General features: G+C 41.8%; 2 protein-coding genes across 2 annotated transcripts in view; one reads left to right on the top strand and one right to left on the bottom strand.

Annotated features, from left to right (window-relative positions):
• zgc:92429 (uncharacterized protein LOC445063 homolog) overlaps window positions 1-13,468 on the top strand; it is a 58,741-nt gene extending 45,273 nt beyond the window's left edge. Inside the window, exons 8-11 of the mRNA XM_048604937.1 lie at window positions 1,493-1,598; window positions 4,223-4,342; window positions 8,508-8,570; window positions 12,957-13,468. Coding sequence (XP_048460894.1) covers window positions 1,493-1,598; window positions 4,223-4,342; window positions 8,508-8,570; window positions 12,957-13,232 — 565 coding nt within the window. The 3' untranslated portion in view covers window positions 13,233-13,468. The remainder of the gene's footprint in view (window positions 1-1,492; window positions 1,599-4,222; window positions 4,343-8,507; window positions 8,571-12,956) is intronic.
• Window positions 1-24,931, bottom strand: part of LOC109916610 (serine protease 23-like) — a 98,789-nt gene that overhangs the window by 22,613 nt on the left and 51,245 nt on the right. The window lies entirely within an intron of this gene.

Here is a 24,931-nt window from a genome sequence, read left to right as displayed (position 1 = left end):
CCAGACCTGCTGAGCTTTTCCAGCAACTTTGTTTCTGTTATCATTATCCATAACTATCTTAAAACTTACACAACAATGATCACTGTTCCCAAAATGCTCCCCTGACTGAGAGACACCCTGACTGAAGGCTGTCTCCCTTGAGTTGACTGAGAACATGGCTATTTGGTTGAAACACATGCTGGGTGTTTGCTATGTACACTGCTGGCGTATGGTGTTAGCAGACAACTATGACAGGCTGCTTGGTTTTATTTCTGTGCAGGACAAAAGTACTGTGAACCTTTAAGCTGTGACTGAGGGGTCAGAGCAGAAAAGGGCAAGCCAAGGCAAAGATGTTGTGAGCATTCAACTAGGTGCAGAGTGAGTCAACGCAAAGAGATAAGCAAGGATCTCTGAGATGCACCCTGGACTAGTCCATATGGGTGCTTGTTCCTACGTGCTAAGTCTGCTGGCAGCAGCATTACGGTGATAAGTGTCAATGCACTCCAAGTGCGGTGAAGTGCAGAGCTATATTTTAAGTGGATGGGAGATATACCACGAGGGTGCCGTGATGCTGAGACGGGTCACATGCCAATGTCTGCGGATGGAGGCTGAGGGCAGTCATTAGCCATGGATCATGACCTGAGATGGTGGTGACCTGCTGTCCAAGATGGAGACCTGGCAGTGCTAGCGGTAAGCTAGGTCCCACCAGGTCCCACTCTGATCTTCATGTTAGGACTTGGTTTTGAAGAGTAGATGATAGACGATTGTGACTGCTATATGGGAGGTACCAGTAGCATTGACATTGGTAATAGGGGAGTCAGTTTTGCAATTCTTGGCTTTGAAAGTTCATTGAAATTCCTTGCACTAGTTCCTTTTCATGGTGACTGGCTGCCAGATCTCACAGCGAGAGTGTCAAGTTTACCTTTCTTTACCTAGAGTGCAGGGCTGTTTTTTGGCTCTTCTCAGGCTATGGCCTGCACTAGTATATCAGGCCCCAACACACACACAGAGCAGGGGTTCCATTTGGTTTTTAACCCTGTTTATATTCTATTCCTGGAAGGGTAAAACACATACATTCCTGCTGAGAATGGGATGGGTTGGCAGTCTTTCGTCATCTCTTAATTTTGTCTTTCTGTTTGAAGATTCCCTGACTCTCTTCATGTGTGAAATTCCATGGGTCCAAACAGAACTCTGCCAGACAATTACTGAATTTACATCCTCAGTCATCTTTTGGCTGTACCAGTCCTTTCTTTTTAAAAAAAAACACTTAGGAATTAAAAGGTCAATTTATGCTCAAGTACTTTGCGGTTCTAATCCATCATCAAGGTATAAGATGTAATGTCAGAGAGAGATATTGGAATTCTGCATGATTTAACCTCTGAGAGCAAGGAATACATTTGCTGAATGTTTTTCCTCAGGAGATTGAATGGTCTAATGTACTCCACGAAACTGAGAGAGGATTGGGGTTGATATACCAAATAGCATTTAATTTCTATGTTTTATTTTCTAATAGAATGAAATATTGGAGTTGCTGTAAGATAAAGACGACAGAGTTTGAGGAATTCATTGAACAGCCTGGCTGCATCAAGGGCAAGCATCTTTGGACCAAGAAAGAAGCAGTAAGTACAATGTGGAATCTCGTCGTGATAAAATGAGCAATTACAATGGTCCTGTTTTGGCACAATTTCAGCTTGTAATTTGAATCCAGTCTTCCATAAACCTTTGCAGTTGCCTATTTTGACCTACTTTTTCATATGCCATCCTGAGATAAGATATTTTCAGAGATGGTTCAGTTGAGAGACCACTTAAACCATTCACGACCCACTGGGTATCAAGCCCCAATATCCCTACAGTTGTGAAAAATGTTAAGATTTTAATGAAGCTAACAAAACACCAATTTGTCTCTGACTTACTGCTGTCCAGGCAAAAACCAAAAAACAGGTTTCTTCAGTAAAAATAAAAAATAACGATTTATTGTAACATTCTTAACAAGAACAGTATTTGTAATTTATGAATCTTAAATTTTTTTAAATTGCTGTACACACACAGACACACACACACACATAGAAACACAAAGAAAAACAAACGCAATTATTGTGAGTGGAGGGATAAAAATAGAGGAACACAGTTCTGTATCAAAAGTCCAAACTCAGAAACTTAGATGATCCTTTTCTTTAATGATGCCTCAATGTTGTTAGTACAGCAATGATTAATCTTTAGCTCACTGGTTCCTTGGTTGGATCCAGAGTTCTTTTACTGTGGCCTTTAGTGTTCTTCCTTTTAGCAACTCTGAATGTTGTTTTTCTATGCTCTTTTGACAGTGAGTTGGAGAAGGCAATTTTTCAGAGCAAGGGAACAGGGGGAGAGAGAGAGAGAGAGAGAGAGAGGGAGATATTGAGCCTACAAGCTGGCTGGGTCTGCTCCCTTCTGTTTCATTCTCCCTTGCAGGATCTGTGTTAAATACAGTTGATTCAATCAGAAGGTTGTTACTACACTGAGCTCCCGTGAACTCACAACAACTGCTACCGTTTGAAAGATCATCAAAAGCCTGTCTCTTTGCAGAATTGCCCTGAACACACACAGATGGTGTCATTGTGTCTGACTTTAGTGTCACTAGAAGTAACATTGTCTGACATACATCAGTTAGCTTCACTTGATTTTCCAAAGCTGCAAACAAGTCTTTATATTCTGCCTTTTTTAAAGCAGTGTCCATTTTTCTCATTCTCAGGCCATGGTCTAAAAGAATAAGACGATGTAGTGTCTTATAAACCACTGAGATATTGTAACTATAATCACCTGACAATTAGTACAGGAATTATTTCTGGATGCCTATGGTGGAGAACACATTGTGTATAAAACCCTTGAAACTGCTCAATCTATTTGATCCCAGAAGAGAGATGAGCCATAAAGTAGCAATGAAAGGATTTGTTAAAGATACTAAACCACATAAGTTAGGCAGTACAATCAACATCATTTCCCTATTGCAAGTGAAAGTTGAAAACCAGATAAAGTTCTTGCAGTTGCCTGTTTTCAGTGAGTTGTGCATGTGAGTCAGTGCTAAGCAATGTGTTTACCACTGAGCTTCTAGGAAACCACCTGTATTCATTCAACAGTGAGGCTTGGTACATTGGATATTAGCCTGTCCATTGTATAGTTAGTACATGTTGTGATAATATCTACAATGTAGACTTCCCCAAACCCTTTCATATGTACTGAACAACAACATACATTGTGATGGCACAACATAGCATGTCAGGAGTATCCATTCAGTCCACTTTCTCCCAGTTTCCACATGAATTTGAGAACATTAAAGCTGCTACTTGTAATCTAATGTTTAAAATACACGGTGGAATTTTCTGGCTTTGGTCGCAGTCCGAGCAGTGGGACCATTTGGCAATTGGGAACCCATTTAACTATTTAGTGGGCCTTGTCCGAGCACAGCATTGGCATTAACAAAAAAAACCAAAGAACTTTGTGCAGATGTTAGAAATCAGAAACAAAAACAGAAATTTCTGAAAAAACTCAGCAAGTCTGGCAGCATTTGTGAAAGCAAAGTTAATGTTTCAGGTCCAGTGACCCTTCTTAGAATTGATTTTAGCAAGGAAAAGTTTGGTATGCATGTTGAAGATGTGGTGCGGGGGAGGGAAGAGGAGAAAACGACAGGTGGAGATGGAGCCCAAAAAAAGAAAAATAGTTGAGCAGACAAAGGAACGGGTCATCCTGCGACACTCAATAGCCGCTAACAGGCACCATTAATAGCTGACAATGGGATGTTTGTTGGAGCAACCCATGTTATGACAAGCCCTGGTGTGTGGGGGTTGGAGTAAGGACATGGGAGAAGATGCTCTGGCCCTAAAATTGATGAACTTGACATTGAGCCCAGAAGGCCACAGCGTTCCCAAACGGAAAATGAAGGTGGGGTATGTCAAGATCATGAACCAGTCTCACTTATAGAGGGCTTAACTTCTATCATGCACCCCGATCTGCCTCCTCTTGCCTTAAAAGTCATTCCCAAAGTATCACAAGCAAAATTATTGTATAAGGTGTATGTGATATTCAACCTGTTATTGAATCTTAAATCAGACTAAAGACAATAGTCCCATGTTGCTATACCTGTGACCTGGTTACTTTGCTGTGCCTTCAAGAATTTGAGACAACCATTTACATGAACCAGAAACCGACCTGAGCAGTTGGCCTAAGAATGCATTTTCTCACACTAGAGCTGACTGTATTTCTGTTTTAGGATAAGAAACTGGTTGGCTGCCGGCATGATTGGCACCAGACTGGCAGCGAGGTAGTCATCACAGTCTATGCAAAAATGTCTAACCCAGAGCTCAGCTACATAGATGCTAACCGTACAATGGTAAGTGCAACATCATTTAAACTCCAGAATTTAAAAACCTTTAACAAATATAGACGGGAAAGCCAAAGTACCTTGAACAAATTGAAATTTTTATTTATTTCTTGAGAAACTTAAGTGAAAGCATTTAAGAATAAAAGAGATATCATAAAAGAGGTTTTGACAAATGAGGGTGTTGCTTTATGAAGCTTGGGCTGAATTTTACCATTTTTTGGTTTACTGATTCTTTGGATAAGATTCAAAGCATTGGTCCACTATGGCCCACGTTTACTTTTCTCACATAAACGTCTGCTCAACATCTCATTAATGATTCAACTGGCCTGTTCACTTCCCGTCTCCTGGAATCCTGCAGCAGGCGAGGGTGGAGGTGCTTGTTGTTGTTGGGACGATGCAACTTTCACGCCACAGGGGTCATATTGAAACCCAACTGTGTATCACTTTAGAAGCTCCAAACCAGGAAGTGCTGCTCACACTGTGGTATTGCAGTGTTACCCTGCAGCAAATGGCCCAGAAAGAGAAGTTAGTTCCTCCCTTTGCACACAGGGACCTCAAAGATGCTTGTGAATGAGGTGATGGAGAGGACAGCAATCCTTTATCCAGCTAACTCGCTAAGGAGGCCGCACCACCAGACCTAGCCTGGACTGAGATAACGGCCCGAGTTACAAGAAATGTAGTGCAGTATAGGAAGAAGGTTAATGATCTCTGTGCTTCACACAGGTAAGTGCCACCATCTTTTCTCTGTTACCTCAGACTCAAAGGACCACCTACTCTAACTCTACCACTGCATGTGCTCATGCACTGCAACTCTCAGTATTGTATACAGCAAGTCTACTCAACAGCTCACAGCTACTGTGTCCTCCCAACCTACTAATCCTTCCTGCATTCTGTGCTTTCAAGTCATGCACTGGGGATACCTCACCACTTCTCTGGCTCCTGCATCACCACTAATGGCTCTCCAATCCACTTGCACCTTTCTCAGTCTCTCTCTTTGTCTTATTGCAGGGAAGATTGTCTGACAGCCAAGCAGAGATTGGTGGAGATCAGCTCCTCATCCCACATGAAGAGATGGCTGGAGCAGCACATGAGCATTCATGTGGATGTGGACAACTCCGTGGGCTGAGTGAGCTTCATTGTACAGCATTGCACTGCTCTCCCACTCTTCACCTGAATAAGCTTTTGTCTTTCATGGCTGCCTCTCCTCTTCTGCTCTTGAGCACGTAGCAAACTTTTGCTTAGAAGGGGCCTGCACCCCGAGATCCTCAGCTTCATCTCTGAAGAGAAACCCTTGGAGGATGCACTGGCACCTGCACCCTCCATCAGCTCACAGAGACTTTTGGTTTTAGATGAATTCCCGAACTAGGTTAGACTTGGGAGCACAGTCTGGTGAGTACATTCTCTGATACACCCCTTCAGCTGGTCAAGGAAGTAACAGCCCCCATTCCTGGCACTTTGAGAGTAGGCATCTGCTCAGGCCCAGGCAGAAGAAGATCCCATAGTCTTGGCCATTAATGACATTGTCAAAATGCACAGAAAGGCAAGGAACAGCAGGCAGGTTTGTCAGAGAGTCAGTAAACTGGATCGAAGGGTGGAGGAGTCCACCAACATTCAGTTCTGTGCTGGCTCTGGCATACATGTGTCTGGCTGTCATCATTAACAGGCTGGTTACCCCCGTGGAGACCTAGTTCCAGCACTGCCAATGTCTGCCAGATATGCACACAGACGTATACTCCATCTCTCTAACCATCGGTGCTCAGCATCACTGGCAAAGTGAGAGAGAATAAGGGACCTTAGCCTCACTCCAGATGGTCCTTCCTCTTACGGAGACAGAGTGGTGCTGGCAGGCACATATAGGGAGGAGGAGCGAAACACAGGACCCCCAGAAATTCCTGTCAGCGATGACCAGCCTCTGCACCTCCTCCTGCCTATGATGTCAGTGTCTGTAGAAGTTCAAGCTAAGGAGTGTTGAGCCTGCATCTGGCCAATACATTTTGAGTAAACCTCTCAGATCAGACATCCCCAGGATGACCAGCCAAGTCTTCCAAGCCAGTAGGTGAACAGGAGGTGCCCAAGGATTGATCCCAACCTGCTGCCTATCCTGAGGGACTGCACTGCACAACATTCGGATTCCGTATGCTTTCTGAAGCCCGCAAAGCTACCTAACTTCAGTACCATTTTATATTAGTGCCCTGTTTCACTGACTGCTGCTTTCTCCTTAATGGTGAGGAGAACCTGTAAAATCCAGTTACTTGAAAGTGAGAACAGCTGAAAATACCAAGAGTTTTGTACGAGTGTTATGAGTCACGTCTTGAGTGTATCTGTCGTCTCCTAGCAGCCATCCCTGTATGGGTAAAGGACCTTGGAAGGATGCAGAAATCTGTCGGTTCACTAAAAATAAGAATCATAGCAATTCTCCAGTATATCTGGTGCTGACCCCCAAGATCTGGCATTGATGGTCACAGATAAATTGAAAATGAATGGAGTGGAAATCTTTTCGGTTGATGAACTCTGCAGGTTGACGACAGGGTACTCTCAAAGCAATGTGGGTACAGTTTATTGTGACCTGCGCTTAGGGGAAGCCAGCAATGTTGAATAATCCCACTGCCCAGGCTTCTTGACTCACCTCATCATGGGGGCCTGGTATAAACTGGTGTAATCTGAAGAAAGTGGCATTGATGACATCCTGGATGCATTTGTGGGTTGCAATATGGGCAGGGAATGGAGGTGTCACACAGGTACCCAATTGCTCCCTGAAACAAGCCATTGGTGTAAACGTTCAGGGTATCTGTGACCTTGACAGCCATTGGATGAAATAGCCACCCGGTTCTTCTGAGTGCAAGTCATGCTGTAGCAGATTGCAGCATTTAGTGATGAGGATTTGGGATAGCCTTAGCCTGCACCTACACTGTGGATGGGATAGCTGTAGAAAATGACCGCCAAGTCACTGTGTGTGGGTCTGGTCATTCTCCTCAGCCTCCTTTTGGGGCTCTTCACCTGCCACTTCTCCATCTACACAATTGTGCGGCAGATGCTGGAGGTTGCTGTTCTTGCTGACAATATTGTATTTGCTCTTTCCTTGGATACTGTCTTTGCCTGCTCATCTCAGCCACAAGGAATCCAGCAATGAGTGAACATCTGTGGGGAATGCTAGAAATAGAGCAGCAACTTGGGTACTCCTGGGCCCTCACATCAGTCACAAAGAAGCATCATGTTATGTCCTGACTCAGCATCTCATGGTGGCTTCATAACAAGGCCAATGTCTTGTTCGCTAAGGAAGTGTGTAACCTTATCCAAAGTGCTAATGCTACATTGGGTGACTGAAATTCTGGCATTAATCCATTATGGTAGCAGACTCTCCCAAACAAAGCCACCCTGAAACACCATAGACCATGTAAGTTTGTAAGGACAGTTCAATGTGAATGAGGCAGCTCTAAAACATCTTCCAATGTCAGGTGTAAATGAGATATAGAAACATTAATTCCAGATGAAACCTTTAAATTAGTGTAATAGATTTGCTTATCTGACGTGACAAAGAAGCAAATAGTGCACATTTGTAACAGTCATGTTTACTTGAGGCTATAAGTTTCAAATCTTCTTGCAAAGAGAATGAGCTGCCAATTTGATGCCAGATGGATGGTGTTACTGCATCAGTGGATGTGTGATTAATGCAATTGCCCTGGCAGAGCATCACATTCAAACAACTTATACTCTGCCCCCGACGAGAGAAACAGTAACTTACTGCACCCAGTCAGCTTGCAATGACAGCTATTTTGTCTTGTTACTGCGCAATTGAGTTTGGAACAAAGATAACAAGGTTTAAACTTTGTCCTTGTGAGTGACTTGCAGGCTTTGTAATGAGATGCAAAATAATCTGCCTCCCAACCCCATCCTTCATGTTCCTCTTGATATTGTTCTGCCTCCCCACATATCCATTCATCCCCTTGACTTAACCATTGACGCTCCAAATTTACACCTTCCTGAGTCCCTAGGAATATGTTTCACATCTCCCACTTTTTTGTACTCCAAAAAACAAATGCTGAGTTAACTAAAAATAATGCATCAATTCATATTCAAAATCTTGAGTTGGAGTGAAAAGCTTTAGGAGTTTTACAATCAGAAAGGGAAAAATTGATGACCACAATATTTGAGTTGTTTTTGTTCTGTTTTACAGTTAACTGTCCATATCATGTTTGAACAGGATAAAGTTTTTCACAAAGTATTAAATCTATGGGGTGTAAGTATTTTTCATTTTTTCTGACTAATTTTTGCGGTATCTAAATGTAACACAAATTAAGTGCTTGGCTTTTGTTTACTTGATCAGCTGAATGAGCATGACCGTAGAGAACATGGTCATGTGACAGCATCTGGGTACTTGGCTCATTTGCATGTTGAACTCTTGAAAAGATGTCATTCCAAGGTGATAACAGTTTTCTCATCTAGGATGTGGTAATTTCAATACTTTCTGTTACCCCTCAATGGCTATAATTTACATTGGAGTCCAGACAGCGGTATTAGCCAATTTTAGCATCTCTGTTGCTGTCTTACTGAGATTAGATAACTCAGTACAAACCAGAGCATTGAACTTGGGAGCAAGCAGGTCATTAGGACTCATTTTCAGTGGTAACAAGTACCTAATCATAAAATTTAGTTCACAGGATGTGGGCATTGCTGGCTAAACCAGCATTAATTGTGTCATGAACTTTAGGGTGTGTGTTGAAAAATCAAGCCCCACCCCCGCAATTGCCAGAGCCATCACAAATGTGAAAATTTTATTAAACCACCAAATTGCTGAATGGTACCTAATTGTCCGATTCCGGTTACAAGAATGTGCACACTGGGTTTTTACTTACCATTAATAAGAAAATCACTACTAATTGCAGTCAAATAGGTTTAACTAATGTCACAAAAGTAAAATGAATTGCTAATTTATAACTCTACAACTTGAACTCTACCCCTTTTAAAACATTTCGTACCACATACAAAGAGAAAACAATTCACAAATATTACAGGTGAGGAGGGAACAAAAAATTCAGTGAAACACAGTTCTGGCGCCAGTCTGGAATATAGGAACCAATGAATTTTTCTTCTGGTTCCCATCCAATGCTTTGAGGACATAAGGTTGTCCATCCATCCCTCTTTTTCATTCACTGTTTGAAGATTTGCCCTTTCAGTCTCTATCTCTGAAGACATTTTTTCCTTTGAAAAATGGAAAGAGAAACAGAAAGAGAAAGAGAGAGAGAAGCTAGCTGCTCAGAATCTTATTTGACTTCTCAACTAACAGGAGATTGAGAAACTTAGCTGAGCGCTCCCGAACACACATTAGTCCTGGTTGGAAACCAATCCAAAGTCTGTCACTGGGCAAGATTTCCCTGAACGTACACTGATGGAGCCAACTGTCTAGCATCCACTGTCACTGCTTGAATAAGCCAACATCGAGTTATAAGCTGACGTATAATGAGTAATGTATTTTTAAAAACTGCACCATCTTCTTCCACAGTCCCTTTGTTTAAAGCAGTATCTTATCCTATTTTATGGTCCACAGTCAAAAACAAGTGGTCTTCACACTTATCATTCCCTAATTGCCCCTTTGGAGGGTGACAGGGTGCTGCCTTTTTGAACAACTGCAGCCAATATGGTGCTGGTGATACCTATACTGTTAGGGAGGGAGTTCCAGGATTTTGACCCAGCAAGAGTAATGAAATGTTGATGTAATTCCAAGTCAGGATCGTGAGTGGCTTGGAGGGGAAGCTGCAGGTGATAGCATTCCCATGTATTTGCTGTCCCTGTCCTTCTAGAAGTTAGATGTCACAGATTGGGAAGGTATTTTCAAAGGAGCTTGAAGAATTGTTGCAGTGCATGTTATATATTGCTGCCACTGTGTATCAGTGTTGGAGGGATCAAATGTTTAAAGCGCTGGATGACATGTCAGTCAAGTAGCCCACTTTGTCCTGGATGGTATCAAGCGTTTGTGTAGCTGGAGCTGTAGTCATCCAGGCAAATGGAAAGTATTCCATCACAGTCCTGACTTGTACCATGCAGAGAGGCTTGGAGAAGCAGGTGGTGAGTTACTTTCTGTTTAAGCACTTAAACTTTCTTTGAGACTGGGGTATCATCACCTTTTCACTTTTGGGACCTGGCTTGATTTAAATGGGAGTGTAATAGACATGCGTCTGTATTGTGAGGGCTTGAGGTGTTTTAAGTGTTTGGACAGTTTCAACGCAATTTCTAATGGATGCAATTCCACTAGACAAAATTATTGACTGGACACCAGATTAAAACCAGTCTCAAACTGATAAAATATCTTTTTTTTTTCAATTTTATTTGTGCACCATATTAATTTATAGTTCAAAGTTATTTCAAAGCTTAGTTTTGCAAGTCCCAAGTGTAATATTATGGGAAATTGACTCATACAATATGTCCAATGATTGAACACACTTACTTCCAGTGTCACAATTTTGCTAGATCTTTGGCATATTTTCATTAGCTTTATAACTATGAGCACTAATCTGTCCATATTCACTATTACATCCTACTTAACATTTATGGTGTATTCTAATCTTTATGTTATGGAGCTTATGACTTTAAGCTCATTCAAGAGACTTCAGAAAATAATGTAAACTGATAATTAAATGCAATACTGAGAAATTGAGTCACTTTGTTTGGTTGAAAGATTTGAAAGCAGGCACCATCTGCCTTTAAACTGCATGTAAAAGATCCCAAGGTATCCAGAGTCACTAGATCAGAATGGACATTGAACCCCATGCGGCTGGCATCACTGATTCATATTGGCAGTCAGCCAACTGAATGAACCACTCACAAAAAAAGTTCAAGTTGCTATGGCAACAGACACTTTTACATTGAGATGTTGGAGCTCTGTCACATGACCAACCCGTAATCTCTCCTGCTGTTAACTCCTGGCGATTGGAACATCAGAAGGAATTACAACTTTGTACTTGACCTGTTTGATCATATTATGAACACATTTTCCTTGACCATCAAGTGGGACTTGAAACAAGAGCTTCGGGATCAAAGAGGGATGCACTACAGGCATCTTATTCCTGAAACAACACAACCAAACCAGATTATCTAGTCACTTACGTTATTTGTTTTCATGGGACGTTGATGTGCTTAAGTTGGCTTTTGCATTTATCTATATAACTAACTTAAAAGTAATTCATTAGCTTTGAAATACTTTGGGAACTCCTGAGGACATCAAAGAAGCTATATAAGTGCATTTTCTTCATTTTTTCCCCTTATTTTACTCATCCACTATAGGTGGCACTATAACTCCAAAATTGCTGCTCAAACCCAATAAGGTGTTCAGTAATTCCACTTTCCTGCCTGCCTCCAAGAGTGTAAATTTTATTTCTGTTTCTTGCTTTCTAACTAATTTTCTTTCATTAATTCTCCTTTCGATGATCCTGCTCTTCCATATTAGTCTTGCCTCCATATAACAAAAACTGGCACTTTTATCTTCATTGTAGACCTCAGCTTTCAGGTCCCACGCCACCAGTCCACACCCACCCCAAGGTCCATTATCTGCTACTTTTGTTCAGGCTCAGGCTGTCCCTGTACTGCCTTTGTCCCCCCAGGCCAGACTTGCATCTGCTGTCAGTTGCATCTTCCTGTGTTATTGCAGTTCATAATCCTTGTCTTTAATGCGTGTGAATTTTACACTGGGCTTCTACCTGTGCATTATCCTCATCCAACTCTACCAAATTGCTATCAGCAATATAGCTCATAAAACAACTAAAATTAAAGCAGTGTATCTCATTTAAGACCCTCCATATTGATCAAATCTTTGGTAAGCCCCCCAAAAAAATTATTTCAGCTGCCGAATTATGTTCTTCCAATTATGCTTCTGCGACTGCTTTTGGGATTTCTTTTATGTTAAAGGTTCTATTTAAATGCAAATTGTTGCTGCTATTGCTAATTTGAGAGAAAAGCCACCAACTTATAGTATCGTATAAAAGTATTAACACATCTGTAACCGATATAACATAACAGGATTTCATTTTTAAAAAATGTAACCTATTTTTCTAATCAATCTGCTTGGAGATATTATTACATACCCCTGGAGCAGGCAGAACTTGACCCTGGGCCTCCTGATCCTGGGGTAGGGATGCTACCACTGCACCATAACAGGGTTTCAAAGCATTTTATTTCCAGTTGCTAATTAGATTTTTGATTCATACAGAAAGAAAATTTTATTGTCTCTAATAAAATTAGGATTTGTTTCATTGTAGGTATGAAATCCTCATGGCAGTTGACTCAGAGACATGCAAAGATTTAAAGTTGTTTTTCCATTTAATGCTTAAAAAAAGGCAAAAAAGTATAATGCTTATCATTAATAATTGTTACACAAACACTTCAAATTCAGATAGCTGAGTTAGGTCAGTACTAAATTATAACTGGCCAGCATAGGATGCTCTCTGAACTGCAAGTAAAGATTCCTCAAGTAGCAATATTTTTATGAGAAAATATTTGGCAATTGTTGTGTACAGGAGAAAAGTTTTCACTACACCATTTGACGTTGTCTTGGATGCAATCAGCTTCAGAGCAGCCATTGAGCAAGACATTGGAAAAGAGTAATTCTGATTTAAATTTACTCTTACCTTAGGTTGTTGATGTAGAAAAAAGCTGTGTCAATATGGGCCCAACAAAAGTGGAAATCAGCCTTAAAAAAATGGATCCTGTGACCTGGGCCAAACTTGAATTGCCACCTCTCAAAGTTGAAGAGAAGGAACAGAAAGAAAAAGAAGAGGAAGATAAAGAAGGTAAACCTTTAATCCAGGAGCAGAAAGAACTCTATATGGGAGATGAACCACCACCTTTAGAAGATGACGAGTCCGATGACAGTTTAGGACTTTCTGATACCGATGAGGAATTTGATTGATGATGCACTTAACGTTGAGTAGCATTTAGACTCCACAATTTAAATAGTGAAAGACTGCTATTGTGCAATTTCACTTGTCTGATGTGGTCTGTTAGCCTCCTTTTAAAATAATCTGTCTTACAATCACGAATTTCTGGAACTTAGTTTACAGTGTGGACCATCATGTGATACATGTATCGTTACATCAAAATGTAAAAGACTAGAGATTGAAAATAAACAATTATTCAATGATGGCATTTCTGGCATTTTAGTGTGACTTTAACTGTGCTCATTGTAATTTCACAGAAGTATGAAGTATGAAGTAATTCTAACCAGTTACCAGTATCAACGTCTCATCAAATGGACTAGTATGACAATGAAAAACCTAAGGAGAAAATTTCTGTCTATCCTGATAGTCAGAAGTAGGCTTAGAAAAGAATTATTAGCTGTAAAAAGTGAGGATTTTTGACATTTATGCTCAATTGCTAAGGGAATGAAATGCAAGGGAAATCTAAAGTATGCAGTCCAGGGAGAAAGTTGGGAGTTTACAATGTATCAATAAAATCAGGTAATCAATAAAAAGTGAGCCTAGATTGTAATATTATGTCAAATTAGGCCAGTAGAAAGAGAGAACATGCTAGAAATTAGTGATAAAGAACCAATATATTACAAAATTCAAAGATCTAAGATAATGCCATTTAAAATTTGGCTATAAGCAGGGTGAACTGGAATGTCAAGGGACATGTTGAGACCAGCACATTCTCAACCTCAACTTTACTTATGCAATTAATGTGTTGTCTCTTTCAAGTAATTATGAAGCAATTATCTAGATAATTAAGAATTTTGCATGATACTTGGGTGTAAACAGTCACTTATCTATTCATAGAATCAAAGTATACAACAGCAATGAAGGAGGCCACTTGATCCATCCTGCCTATGTTGTAGAACAAATTAATTAATCTCACCTCCTGCTCTTCTTCTATAACCCTGTAAAGGCTTTCCTTCAAATATTTATTCAATTATCTTTTGGACTTTGCTATTAAATCTCTTTCCATCACCCTTTCAATCAGTGTATTCCAGATCACACCTCACTGAGTAAATTAATTCTTTTTCCTCATGCTGCATCTGGTTCTTTTCTTAGTCATCTTAAATCTGTGTCCTCTGGCTACAGGCATTTTTTTTCCATTGAGTAATGAAGGAGTAATTATTTTCAGACAAAACTATTGATAATTTTGAACACCTATCAAATCCTCCTCTGATTCTCAATTCATTTCTTCAAATCTCCAATTCATGAACCAGTTTATTAAGATAGGCAGTTGTCAGGTTTTGCTTAAATTTTAAACCAGAAAGTTTGACTCTTATCAAAGTATCGCCCTGTCACCCTATTGAGTTCAAACAGACACAATGCATGTACACTTGTTTTGTCTGCAAAGACCAGGGCTCTATGTATTCACGTTTGTAGCTTCCAATATACACAGTGCACCATACTGCCAGCCTGACTGGCAATCCTAATTTGAGATAGTAGGAACTGCAGATGCTGGAGAATCCGAGACAACAAGGTGCAGGGCTGGATGAACACAGCAGGCCAAGCAGCATCATAGGAGCAGAGAGGCTGACGTTTCGGGCCTAGACCCTTCATCAGAAAAGGGGGAGGGGAAGGGGGTTTTGAAATAAATAGGGAGAGAGTGGGAGGCGGATAGAAGAGGGATAGAGGAGAGGATAGGTGGAGAGGAAACAAACAGGTCGAAGAGGCGGGGATGGGGCCAGGAAAGGTGAGTGTAGGTAGGGAGTTAGGAAGGGGATAGGTCAGTCCAGGGAGGACGGACAGGTCAAGGGGGCGGGATGAGGTTGGTCGGTAGGAGATGGAGGTGCGGCTTGGGGTGGGAGGAGGGGATAGGTGGGAGGAAGAACAGGTTAGGGAGGCAGGGACGAGTTGGACTGGTTTTGGGATGCGGTGGGGGGAGGGGAGATTTTGAAACTTGTGAAATCCACATTGATACCATTGGGCTGCAGGGTTCCCAAGCGGAATATGAGTTGCTGTTCCTGCAACCTTCGGGTGGCATCGTTGTGGCACTGCAGGAGGCCCAGGATGGACATGTCGTCTGAGGAATGGGAGGGGGAGTTGAAATGGTTCGCGACTGGGAGGTGCAGTTGTTTATTGCGAACCGAGCGTAGGTGTTCTGCAAAGCGGTCCCCGAGTCTCCGCTTGGTTTCCCCGATGTAGAGGAAGCCACACCGGGTACAGCGGATGCAGTATACCACATTGGCAGATGTGCAGGTGAACATCTGCTTGATGTGGAAAGTCTTCTTGGGGCCTGGGATGGGGGTGAGGGAGGAGGTATGGGGGCAGGTGTAGCACTTCCTGCGGTTGCAGGGAAAAGTGCCGGGTGTGGTGGAGCTGGAGGGGAGTGTGGAGCGGACAAGGGAGTCACGGAGAGAGTTGTCCCTCCGGAAAGCAGATAAAGGTGGGGAGGGAAAGATGTCTTTGGTGGTGGGGTCGGATTGCAGATGGCGGAAGTGTCGGAGGATGATGCGTTGGATCCGGAGGTTGGTGGGGTGGTACGTGAGGTTCAGTAGAATTCTTTGCACAATTGGATAATCCAGTAAATGTTCTCCAACTGCAAAATCACATTTAATTGTTTGACACTTGCAAGTTTTGGAATCACATGCTTGTTGGGTATGGTCAGTAGCCACAATATAGTAGCAGAATATTCAGAACTGCAAATTGCAATTGTTCAAAACTGCCGGCTAACCTTACAGTAACTACAGGCTACTACAGCAGATGCTCAGGTTACAACTTGGACTAACTCATAATACAGTTTGGAACTTCAGTATTGCTCTTTGAAGTCCAAGATATACCAGGAGCATCTGTTGAAGGTGGGTATCTACAAAATATCGACATGTGTAGATGAAGGGTGCAGGCAGTTGCTTTCATGGTACATGTTCTGAAAATCTAGGGAATAATGGCCAACTTGGAGGCTTAGAAGAGATGCTGATGAGCTATAACTGCCAGGTAACCACTCCAGTTTACAAGTCAGGAACTGGTGTCATCTGGTTTCTCATGTACCTGGTAGAATGGCAATCTGCATAGAAATGAGAGATTACCTAATTGAGATCTTTATGCATGCAAGTAGGGTTCTTATCTCTTACAAGTTCAATTATCATCTGGCCATTGAAACCTTCAGGGAAAATTAGAATTTATTTCTTAATGCCAAGAATCTCAATTTTTCACTCTCGTCATTTCCCCCAACTTTCTCACCACTACGCACATCATTAAAATGCTGGGAAAATTCCACCCATTGAATGCAACAGCAAGGAATTTATGAGAAATCCATGTAAAATACTGACTCAGCTTCAAATGGAGTATTACATTTCCAGATCCAGACATCACACTTCAGCAAGAATGAAATATCATTAGAAAAAGAGTGCAAAAAAAAATTCACAAGAATGCTCCAGAGATGAGGAACTTCAGTTATGTGGATAGATTGGAGAAACTAGGGTTGTTCTTTTTGCAAAAGTGAAGATTACAAGGAGACTCCACACAGGGATTCAAAATCTGGACATGGTCTGACAGAATTGATAGGGAGGCTGAAGAAACCAAAACCAGAGGACACCAGAGGAGAGGAGGAGGACCTGGAGATCAGGAGCAGAGACAGCAAGACCTGCAAGAAACAATAAGATATAGGCCATTCTGCCCATCACATCTACTCCACAATTTGATCATGGTTGAAATGTTTCTCATCCCTGTCTCCTGCCTTCTCCCTGTAGCCCTTGATGCCCTTACTAATCAAGAACTTATCTGGCTTTGTCTCAAATACACTCAATGACTTAGCCTCTACAGCCTTCTTCTGCAATGAGTTCTACAGATTCACCATTCTCTGCTTGAAGAAATACTTCCTCATCTCAGTTCTGAAGGTCATCCCTTCACTCTAAGGCTGTTCCCTCAGGTCCCACTTTCTCCTAACAGCAGAGACATCTTCTTCACGTCCAATCTATCAGGCCTCTCAGTATTCTGTACATTTCAACGTGATCCGCCCTCATCCTTCTAAACTCTATTGAATGCAGACCCAGAGACCTCAACCGCTCCTCATACGACAAACCCTGCATCCCCAGGTTCATTCTCGTAAACCTTCTCTGGACCCCCTCCAATGTCAGCACATCCTTCCTTGGATACAAGGCCCAAAACAGTTCACAATACTTCAAATGTTGTCTGACTAGACCCTTATACAGCCTCAGCTGTATATTCCTGCAGAAATATCTCTACTCAGGCAGCAGATATGGACATCATGTCTCCGCATCTTCACTCACCTTCTGGGAGTGGAGGTAGCCAAACTTGTGGGAGACACTACTTGGGGTCACTCGGCAGCCATGTTGAATGTGACAAAGAAACTAAAACTGACATAGGAAAACTAAATACATTGGTTGGTGGAGAAGCTGCTTTTAGTGGGTGAGTTTCAACAACTTAAAACTACAACTTAAATCATATCATTTATTAAGGAATAGCTACCTAGATTTCAGTAAGGAACATTACTTCTCTTTTGGTAAAGTTTAACCACAAGTAAATAAAATTAATATACAATGTAAATTTTTATTAGCAATTTTTCATAGTTAGTTTATATATATCCTAAAGTTATCAAATAGTTTTAAACATTATAGAATTGCAGGTCAGTTGGGACAAGAAGAGTGTACATTTTACAGTATGTATGATGTCATGGACAGTCCACATGTACCAGACAAACATCTGCAGGAAGTTTCACCAGCTGCACAAGCTTGAGTTCTGGGTTTTGGAACTTACACAAGCTGCACAAACTGAATGGGTTATGTAGCACCAGGACTGTGACTGATATTCTTGCATAGATTTGTTAATTGTGTTGATGGTTTTAATCTTGCTTGTTAGGAGAATGACAACCTGAGGGGGCAGCCCAAATTAGAAGGGAGTTAAATTGGAAACTGGAAATAGAAAAACAGCCAAGGGAATGAGAAAAGCAAAGCCAAACATCAAGTGTGCTTTGAATGCATAATGATTTCAAAAGGACAGTTAAGGGCATTCTATTGCATACAGTATTTGCAAAAAGGTAGATGATCTAAAGTTACAAATATCAATAAATGGGGCAAATGAATTGCCATTACAGCATTATGGCTGCATGGTGACCAGGACCAGGTATTGAATAGTCAGCATTTATGACATATAGACAAGAAGGAAAAGGAGATGGAGTTGCACTGATAATAAGGAGTTGAATCAGTACATTAAAAAGGGAGAATCTCAGAAGAACAGTGTATGGAGTCTGCTGGGTGAAGCTAAAAAAAAGCAAGGTGCAACTGATATTGTTTGGTGTCATTGACGTACCGAAATTGTAATGATAGTGTGGGGCAAGATATTAATTAAGAGATGAGAGGAACATGTAACATGAGCATCATTGGTGAATGTAATCTGCATTTAGACTGGGTAGGCCAACTGAGCACGAAAGCTGTGCCGGAAGAGTTTCTGGGGTGTCTTAGGGATGCTTTTCTAAAGCATGTTGAAAACCAGGCTATTTTAGATCTAATGGGGGGAGAACTGTAAAGTCACTGTGGTCTTAACAGACCATAGGGCTGCTCTCTCAATAGAGAGACATGACTGGTGGTGATTCAGTCTCAGGGTCACTGTGCCTCAGGCAAAGGGAGAGGTTGAGAAGGAGATATTACCTTCCTGGTAACTTCAGCCACTGCAAGAAATTGAACATTTGCTGTCAGCGTAACATTGCATCGCAAAACAGCCAACCGACATCTAGTATTATGTATTGTTAAAGGGCTGATTAATAATACCGTTGTAAAACAACTTTTAGGGGATGATGACAATATAATGGAAATTAACATTACATTTGGTAGTGAACTAGTTCAATCTGGTCAAGGGTGTTAAACTTGAATAACGGAAAACAACAAAGACATGCACGAATTGGCTGTGGCAGATTAAGAACATACGTTAAAGTAGGAAAATACATTAGCAATGGCTCGTTGCTGAAGAACTTTCATGTGATTTACAGCACCTATATATTCCTTCAAAATGCAAAAGCTCAAAACAAAAGAGTCAGTCTACCGTGGCTCCCAAACCAAGTTATGGATAGTATAAGATTAAAATGTTTATAAAGTTTTCAGAAATAGTCATAAAATCGGAGGACTGGGAAGTCTTTTTTTTAAAACAATACAGCAAAGGAGGACCAAGTAAGTGATAAGGAAAAGGACACTGACAGGAAGGAACTTTTCCCCTCAGTAGAGGGATCAATGACCAGGTAAGGGGCAAAAGACTCACAGGGGGTGTGAGGTTCCTCCCATCCCCCGCCGCCCCCCCCCCCCAAACAGAAAGTGGTGGGATTCTGGAAATTCTAGTCATAACTGGCCATTTGTTGGTTGCAGGAAAATAGCCCTTCTTATTTATTCCAACTTCTAGGAGAAGGGGTGGATGGTTCTGCTAAAGTGGCCGTCCGGCCGGTGAGCCGAATTCATAGATGCGGTGGAACAAAAACAAAGTTGCTGGAAAAGCTCAGCATCTGTGAAGGAAAAAACAGAGTTAACGTTTCGGGTCCGGTGACCCTGGGTGGGATGATCTTTGGAGGAGCGGTGTGGACTTGATGCATTGGCCTCTGCTCTTACCCCCATAAAAATATGGAACTTCACCCACAAACAACAACAGCAGATTCGGTATCGATTGATTAACCTTGAGGTTGGAGTGAAAATTTGAAAGTGAAAACAAAAAGAATCAGCGGTTTGGAAAATACATGTTATAACAATTTAACAATTAAACATTGCATGGAGAGAGGCAGGGAGTGGAGACAATTAAATGTGACAGAGAATGTACGGAAACAGAATACCCAACCCCCACACCCTGGGCATGAGACTTCATAGATCATAACATCCCCACACTGTAGAAACAGGCCGTTCAGCCCATCAAGTCCACACCGCTCCTCCAAAGATCATTCCACCCAGACCCCTACCCAATCCCTGTAACCCTTTTCCTCCACTTACCTCCTCTACTCCTGCTCCCACTCTATTTCTCTTACCCCCTCGACATTTACTTTTCGATCTCACCTGCTTCTCTATTTGACTCAACAGAACATTAGAAACGGTACATTCTAAACTACTACTCAGTAGCATCATTACAAATCTGCTAAAGGAGGTTTCTTTAAAAAAACACGCCCTTTTTGAGGCTCAGAAATGCTATTTGACAGCCCCCAGCTCGTAAGGTTAATAGTCGAGCGCACAGTCACACGTGTAATTGATGCAAACAATTAAACCTTTCAGAAATTTGCGCAGGATGGGAGAGCCAAACTGATGGTCTACAACATTGCCCTTTTAAATCTCTCGGAGACAGGGAGAGGACTTTAGGCGTGAGAGCATGCGTGTGGTGTCTAGCAGCGGGTAGAAAGAGCTTGTTTCGAAGTGGTTAAAGCGGAGAATATTTAGAAAGAGAGTAGGAGGAAAGGCTGAGGGATATGGAAAAAACGCAGAAAGAATATCTGTTTAAGGTTTTAGTGATTGGTGACCTGGGCGTTGGGAAAACTAGTATCATCAAGCGGTACGTTCATCAGATTTTCTCCCAACATTATAGAGCAACTATTGGCGTGGACTTCGCCCTTAAAGTCTTGCATTGGGAAGAGGACACTATCATCCGGCTACAGCTTTGGGACATTGCAGGTAACCGGGATCGATGAAGTGTTTTCTCAATGTGCAAATCTAACCATCATATTCTTAAACGTTAACGAATTGAATAACTCTCTTCTGAATGGAGCAGCTTTTTAAAAAGCTGAGACTATATAAAATGGGCTATTTGTGCCTTCTCGATACTGCAGACCAATCACCTAATAATACAAACGAAGTGTCAGCGGGTTAAACACGATCAAAATGCTAGCGGTGAGTTAATGATGACCACTCCTGTCGCTCCATCTCCCCAAACTGGGACCAACGCCTCTCGTCCTCTCCTCCCTGAAGGGAGGAGTGATTTATTGAGAGCTTTTCATACTCTCTGCTTAATGTAATCTCCTCAGTAAACAGCTCTCAAGTTTGCGATCAGCTGCGAAATTTCGCAAGCTTTAAGCAAACTTTCTGGGTGAATGGGCAGTGGTTTCAGGGTAGCTGGGAATGAGCTCAGGTCTCTGTTGATCTGGATTTGAGCCGGGTTTGGTTCCGGATGACTATGCCCTGGAGAAGACAAAACTTAATCAAGACCCGTGATCAGGGCATCATTGTTATCCCTCATTGGCCTTTTGAGTCATGAGCTTACAGCATTCCTCCTTTTTTAACAAGGGAATCTATTCAGTTTGGCGTATCTTCTCATTCTCTCTCAAGCAGAAATTAAGATGTTAATTTTTTTTGGATGACCGCTTACATTCATGAGAATTCCGTACATTTCGCTATCCTTTCCACGCTTTGTTGCCGACAAGGTATCGCAAATGGAAATGGGTGAGACTTATGAGCAGGCATTTTTGGTTCCTCCAACACTTTGGAGCTAAGCGATGAGAATATCGGCCAGCCATGAGCTTTTTCCTCCACGCTCCCTGTATGGGTACAGAGATCAGAAGGTTTTTTTTCTCTCCAAACGAAGAGTGGAACTTTTAAATCAATCTAACCTTCTCTGATTTAGGGGCTAGAAAGAAGACTTTTGGATTTTCAAATCTGCATGATTCAAAGGATTATGTATTCATCAAAACAGAACGGAGGTCTGATTGTGAAGTTTGTTTACTAAACTCAGTGCTGTTTTGTTCAATAAACAAAACTTTATAATCCATTTAATTTAACAGATTAGAAGTAAGCAATTTTTTCCCTTTCAACAAATCCCCACCCCTCGTTTTAATGTTACGAAGAATGTATGAGTTATTTAAGGATTTTTAGCTCAATGAGGCAAGTGGTATTTAAGGCTTTGAGTCAAGGCTGAAAATATCTCTTTCCTCTAATGAATGCCTTGAGCCGACAGGACTGATGTCATCAAGTTGAGCTGTACAAGCAGAGACGGGCCTGTGGAATTGATGCAACAACAGTTTAAAAGCTTCTAAAGTATGGTGTTTCATTGGTATTCCAACTCCTAAATTGGCTGCAGTTTTCATCTTGTGACTTTGACAAGAATAACTTGATTTTAAACAAGTTGGAGTGTAAATGTTATTCACCAAATAAGCCTAATCTCTATAAGGAACTACTATCTGGACAAAATGAGCTCTTCTGCAGAAATTCTGAATTTTAGTAGAGGAGGAACTTCTCAAGTTGCATAAATGAGTTCCAAATTACTTTGGCACAGAGTTCAGTTTCTCCATGATTCAGAATTTTCACTTCTTTAAACTTTCAATGGCAGATGCTAGAAATCAGCAGCAAAAACAGAAATTGTTGAAAAACTCAGGGTCTGGCAGCACTTATGCAGAAAAGAGTTAACATTGACTCAGTGACCCTCCTTCAGAACTGGTTGTAGCTGGAAAAAAAAGATTGTGCTGAAGATTGGGTGGAGGAGAGAGGGGGATTATTATCCCAAAGAAAAGTCAGCCTGGGAGAATGAATAGCTACTAATTGGGACTATTAATAGCTGATAATGGGTTGTTTGTATTGTCAGCACATGATGATACTGCCTGGTGTGGAAGTTAGGGCAAGGTTATGGAAGAAATGCTTGGGTCCTAAAATTCTTGAATGAGTCTAGAGGTGCTGCAGGGTTCTTGAGCAGAAAGAGATACTAAGCTCACTGGAGCACTGCAGCAAGCCTGAGACAGATGTTGGCCAGGGACCCAATGTGTCTAGTGGTGGCATCCCAAGGGAGCTGACGGAAACGTTGGCTAATGATCCTTCTGTTAATGCTGATGGAATGGTGGGTGAGGACAAGAGGGACCCTATTGCTATTGGAGGAAAGAGAAGGGGTGAGGGCTGATGTACAGTCCATAGGTTAGACATGGCTGAGAACCCTAGCAACCATGATTCTGGGGAATCTGTTATAGAGTCAGTCCTATGCACAGACAGGGCCCTTTCGGCCAAACTGGTCCATGCTGACCAAAATGTCCATCCATGCTAAGCCCATTTCCCTGCACATGGCCCATATCCTTCTAAACCTTTCCTATCCATGTATTTGTCCAAATGACATTTAAATATTGCTAATGTGCCTGCTTCAACCACTTCTGCTGGCAGCATATTCCATATGTGTACCACCTCTGTTTTTTAAAAAAAAAAAAAAAAAATTGCCCCTCAGTCCTATGTATTCTTCCCCCACCCCCTTACCTTAAACTGATGCCCTTTAGTCCTCCATTTTCCCCCAAGGTTGGGGTTGGGGGGGAGGGTGGAGAGTGTGCATTCACCCTATCTATGCCTCTCATGATCTTATACACTTCTACAAGCTTCCCCCCGCCACCACCAATCTTGTATGCTTTAAAGAAAAAAAATCTTAACTTGTCCAACCTCTCCCTATAACTCAGTCCCTTGAGTCCTGGCAACATCCTTGTAAATTTCTTCTGCACTCTTTCCAGTTTAATAACCTCCTTCCTATAGCAAGGTGACCAAAATCAAACACAATACTCCATGTGCGGCCTCAGCAACATTATGTACAACTGCATCATAACTTCCCAACTTCTATACTCAATGCCCTGACTGAAGGCTAGTGTGACAAAAGCCTCCTTCACTGCCCTGTCTACCTGGTTCTCTGAAAGTGAAGTCACATGCACCTGAGCTCCAAGTTCCCCTCTTCCAATACATTCAAGGCCCTTCCATTCACCATGAAATTCCTACCTTGATTTGACTTTCCAAAAATGCGACCCCCTCACACTTATCTGTATTAAACTCTATTTACCATTTCTCAGCCCTCTTCTCCAGCTGATCAAGATCCTGCTGCAATTTGATGACCTTCCTCACTGTCCATGATACCGCCTATTTTAGTGTCCTCTACAAACTTACTAATCATGCATCTGTACATTCTCATCCAAATCATTGATCGTAGATAACAAACAGTAATGGGCCTAGCACTGACCCCTGAGGCACACCACGAGTCACAGGCTTCCAGTTTTCCCCTCTGCTTCCTACCATCAAGCTAATTATGTATCCAATTTGTCAGCTCTCCCTGGATTCCATGTGATCTAACCTCCCAGAACAGCCTACCATGTGGAACCTTATCAAAGGCCTTACTGAAATCCATATAGACTACATCTACTGCCCTGTCCTCATCAACCTTCCTGGTCACTTCATCAAAGAACTCTAACAAATTTGAGGCATGATCTCCCATGCACAAAGCTATGCTGACTATTCCTAATCAAATGCATGTATATCTTATTCCTCAGAATAATCTCAAGTAACTTAACTACAACAGATGTTGAGGAAGGTGGACATTTGAGGCCCCCTTGCCAAAGTTGGCATCAGTGGAACAATGCAGTGGAGGAACTGGGAGAATAGAATAGGCTTTTATAGGAAGCAGGCTGGGAGGATGTGCAGTCAAGGTTACTGGGAATTTGATGGGTTTATAACAGACTGGCAATCAATTGCCAGAGGTGGAAGCAGATGTCAAAGGGAGGTGTCATGGACCAGGTGATGGTGGGAGCTAGATAGAAATTGGAAGCCAATTTGGGACAAGAGGGAAGCTGCACTAGTGAGGTCATTGATGTACTGGAGAGAGTTGTTGGTGGAGGCTGGAGTAGGACTGGAACAAGGAATGTACATGTATCCCACAGACCCCTAACTAGGGCTGAGGTTGTACCGATGGCCACAATTTTTAAGAGTGAGAATGAGCT

The sequence above is a fragment of the Rhincodon typus genome, chromosome 14 (assembly GCF_021869965.1).
Source record: "Rhincodon typus isolate 14 chromosome 14, sRhiTyp1.1, whole genome shotgun sequence".
NCBI classification, from domain to species: Eukaryota; Metazoa; Chordata; class Chondrichthyes; order Orectolobiformes; family Rhincodontidae; genus Rhincodon; species Rhincodon typus.
This window is presented reverse-complemented; position numbering and strand designations above follow the sequence as displayed.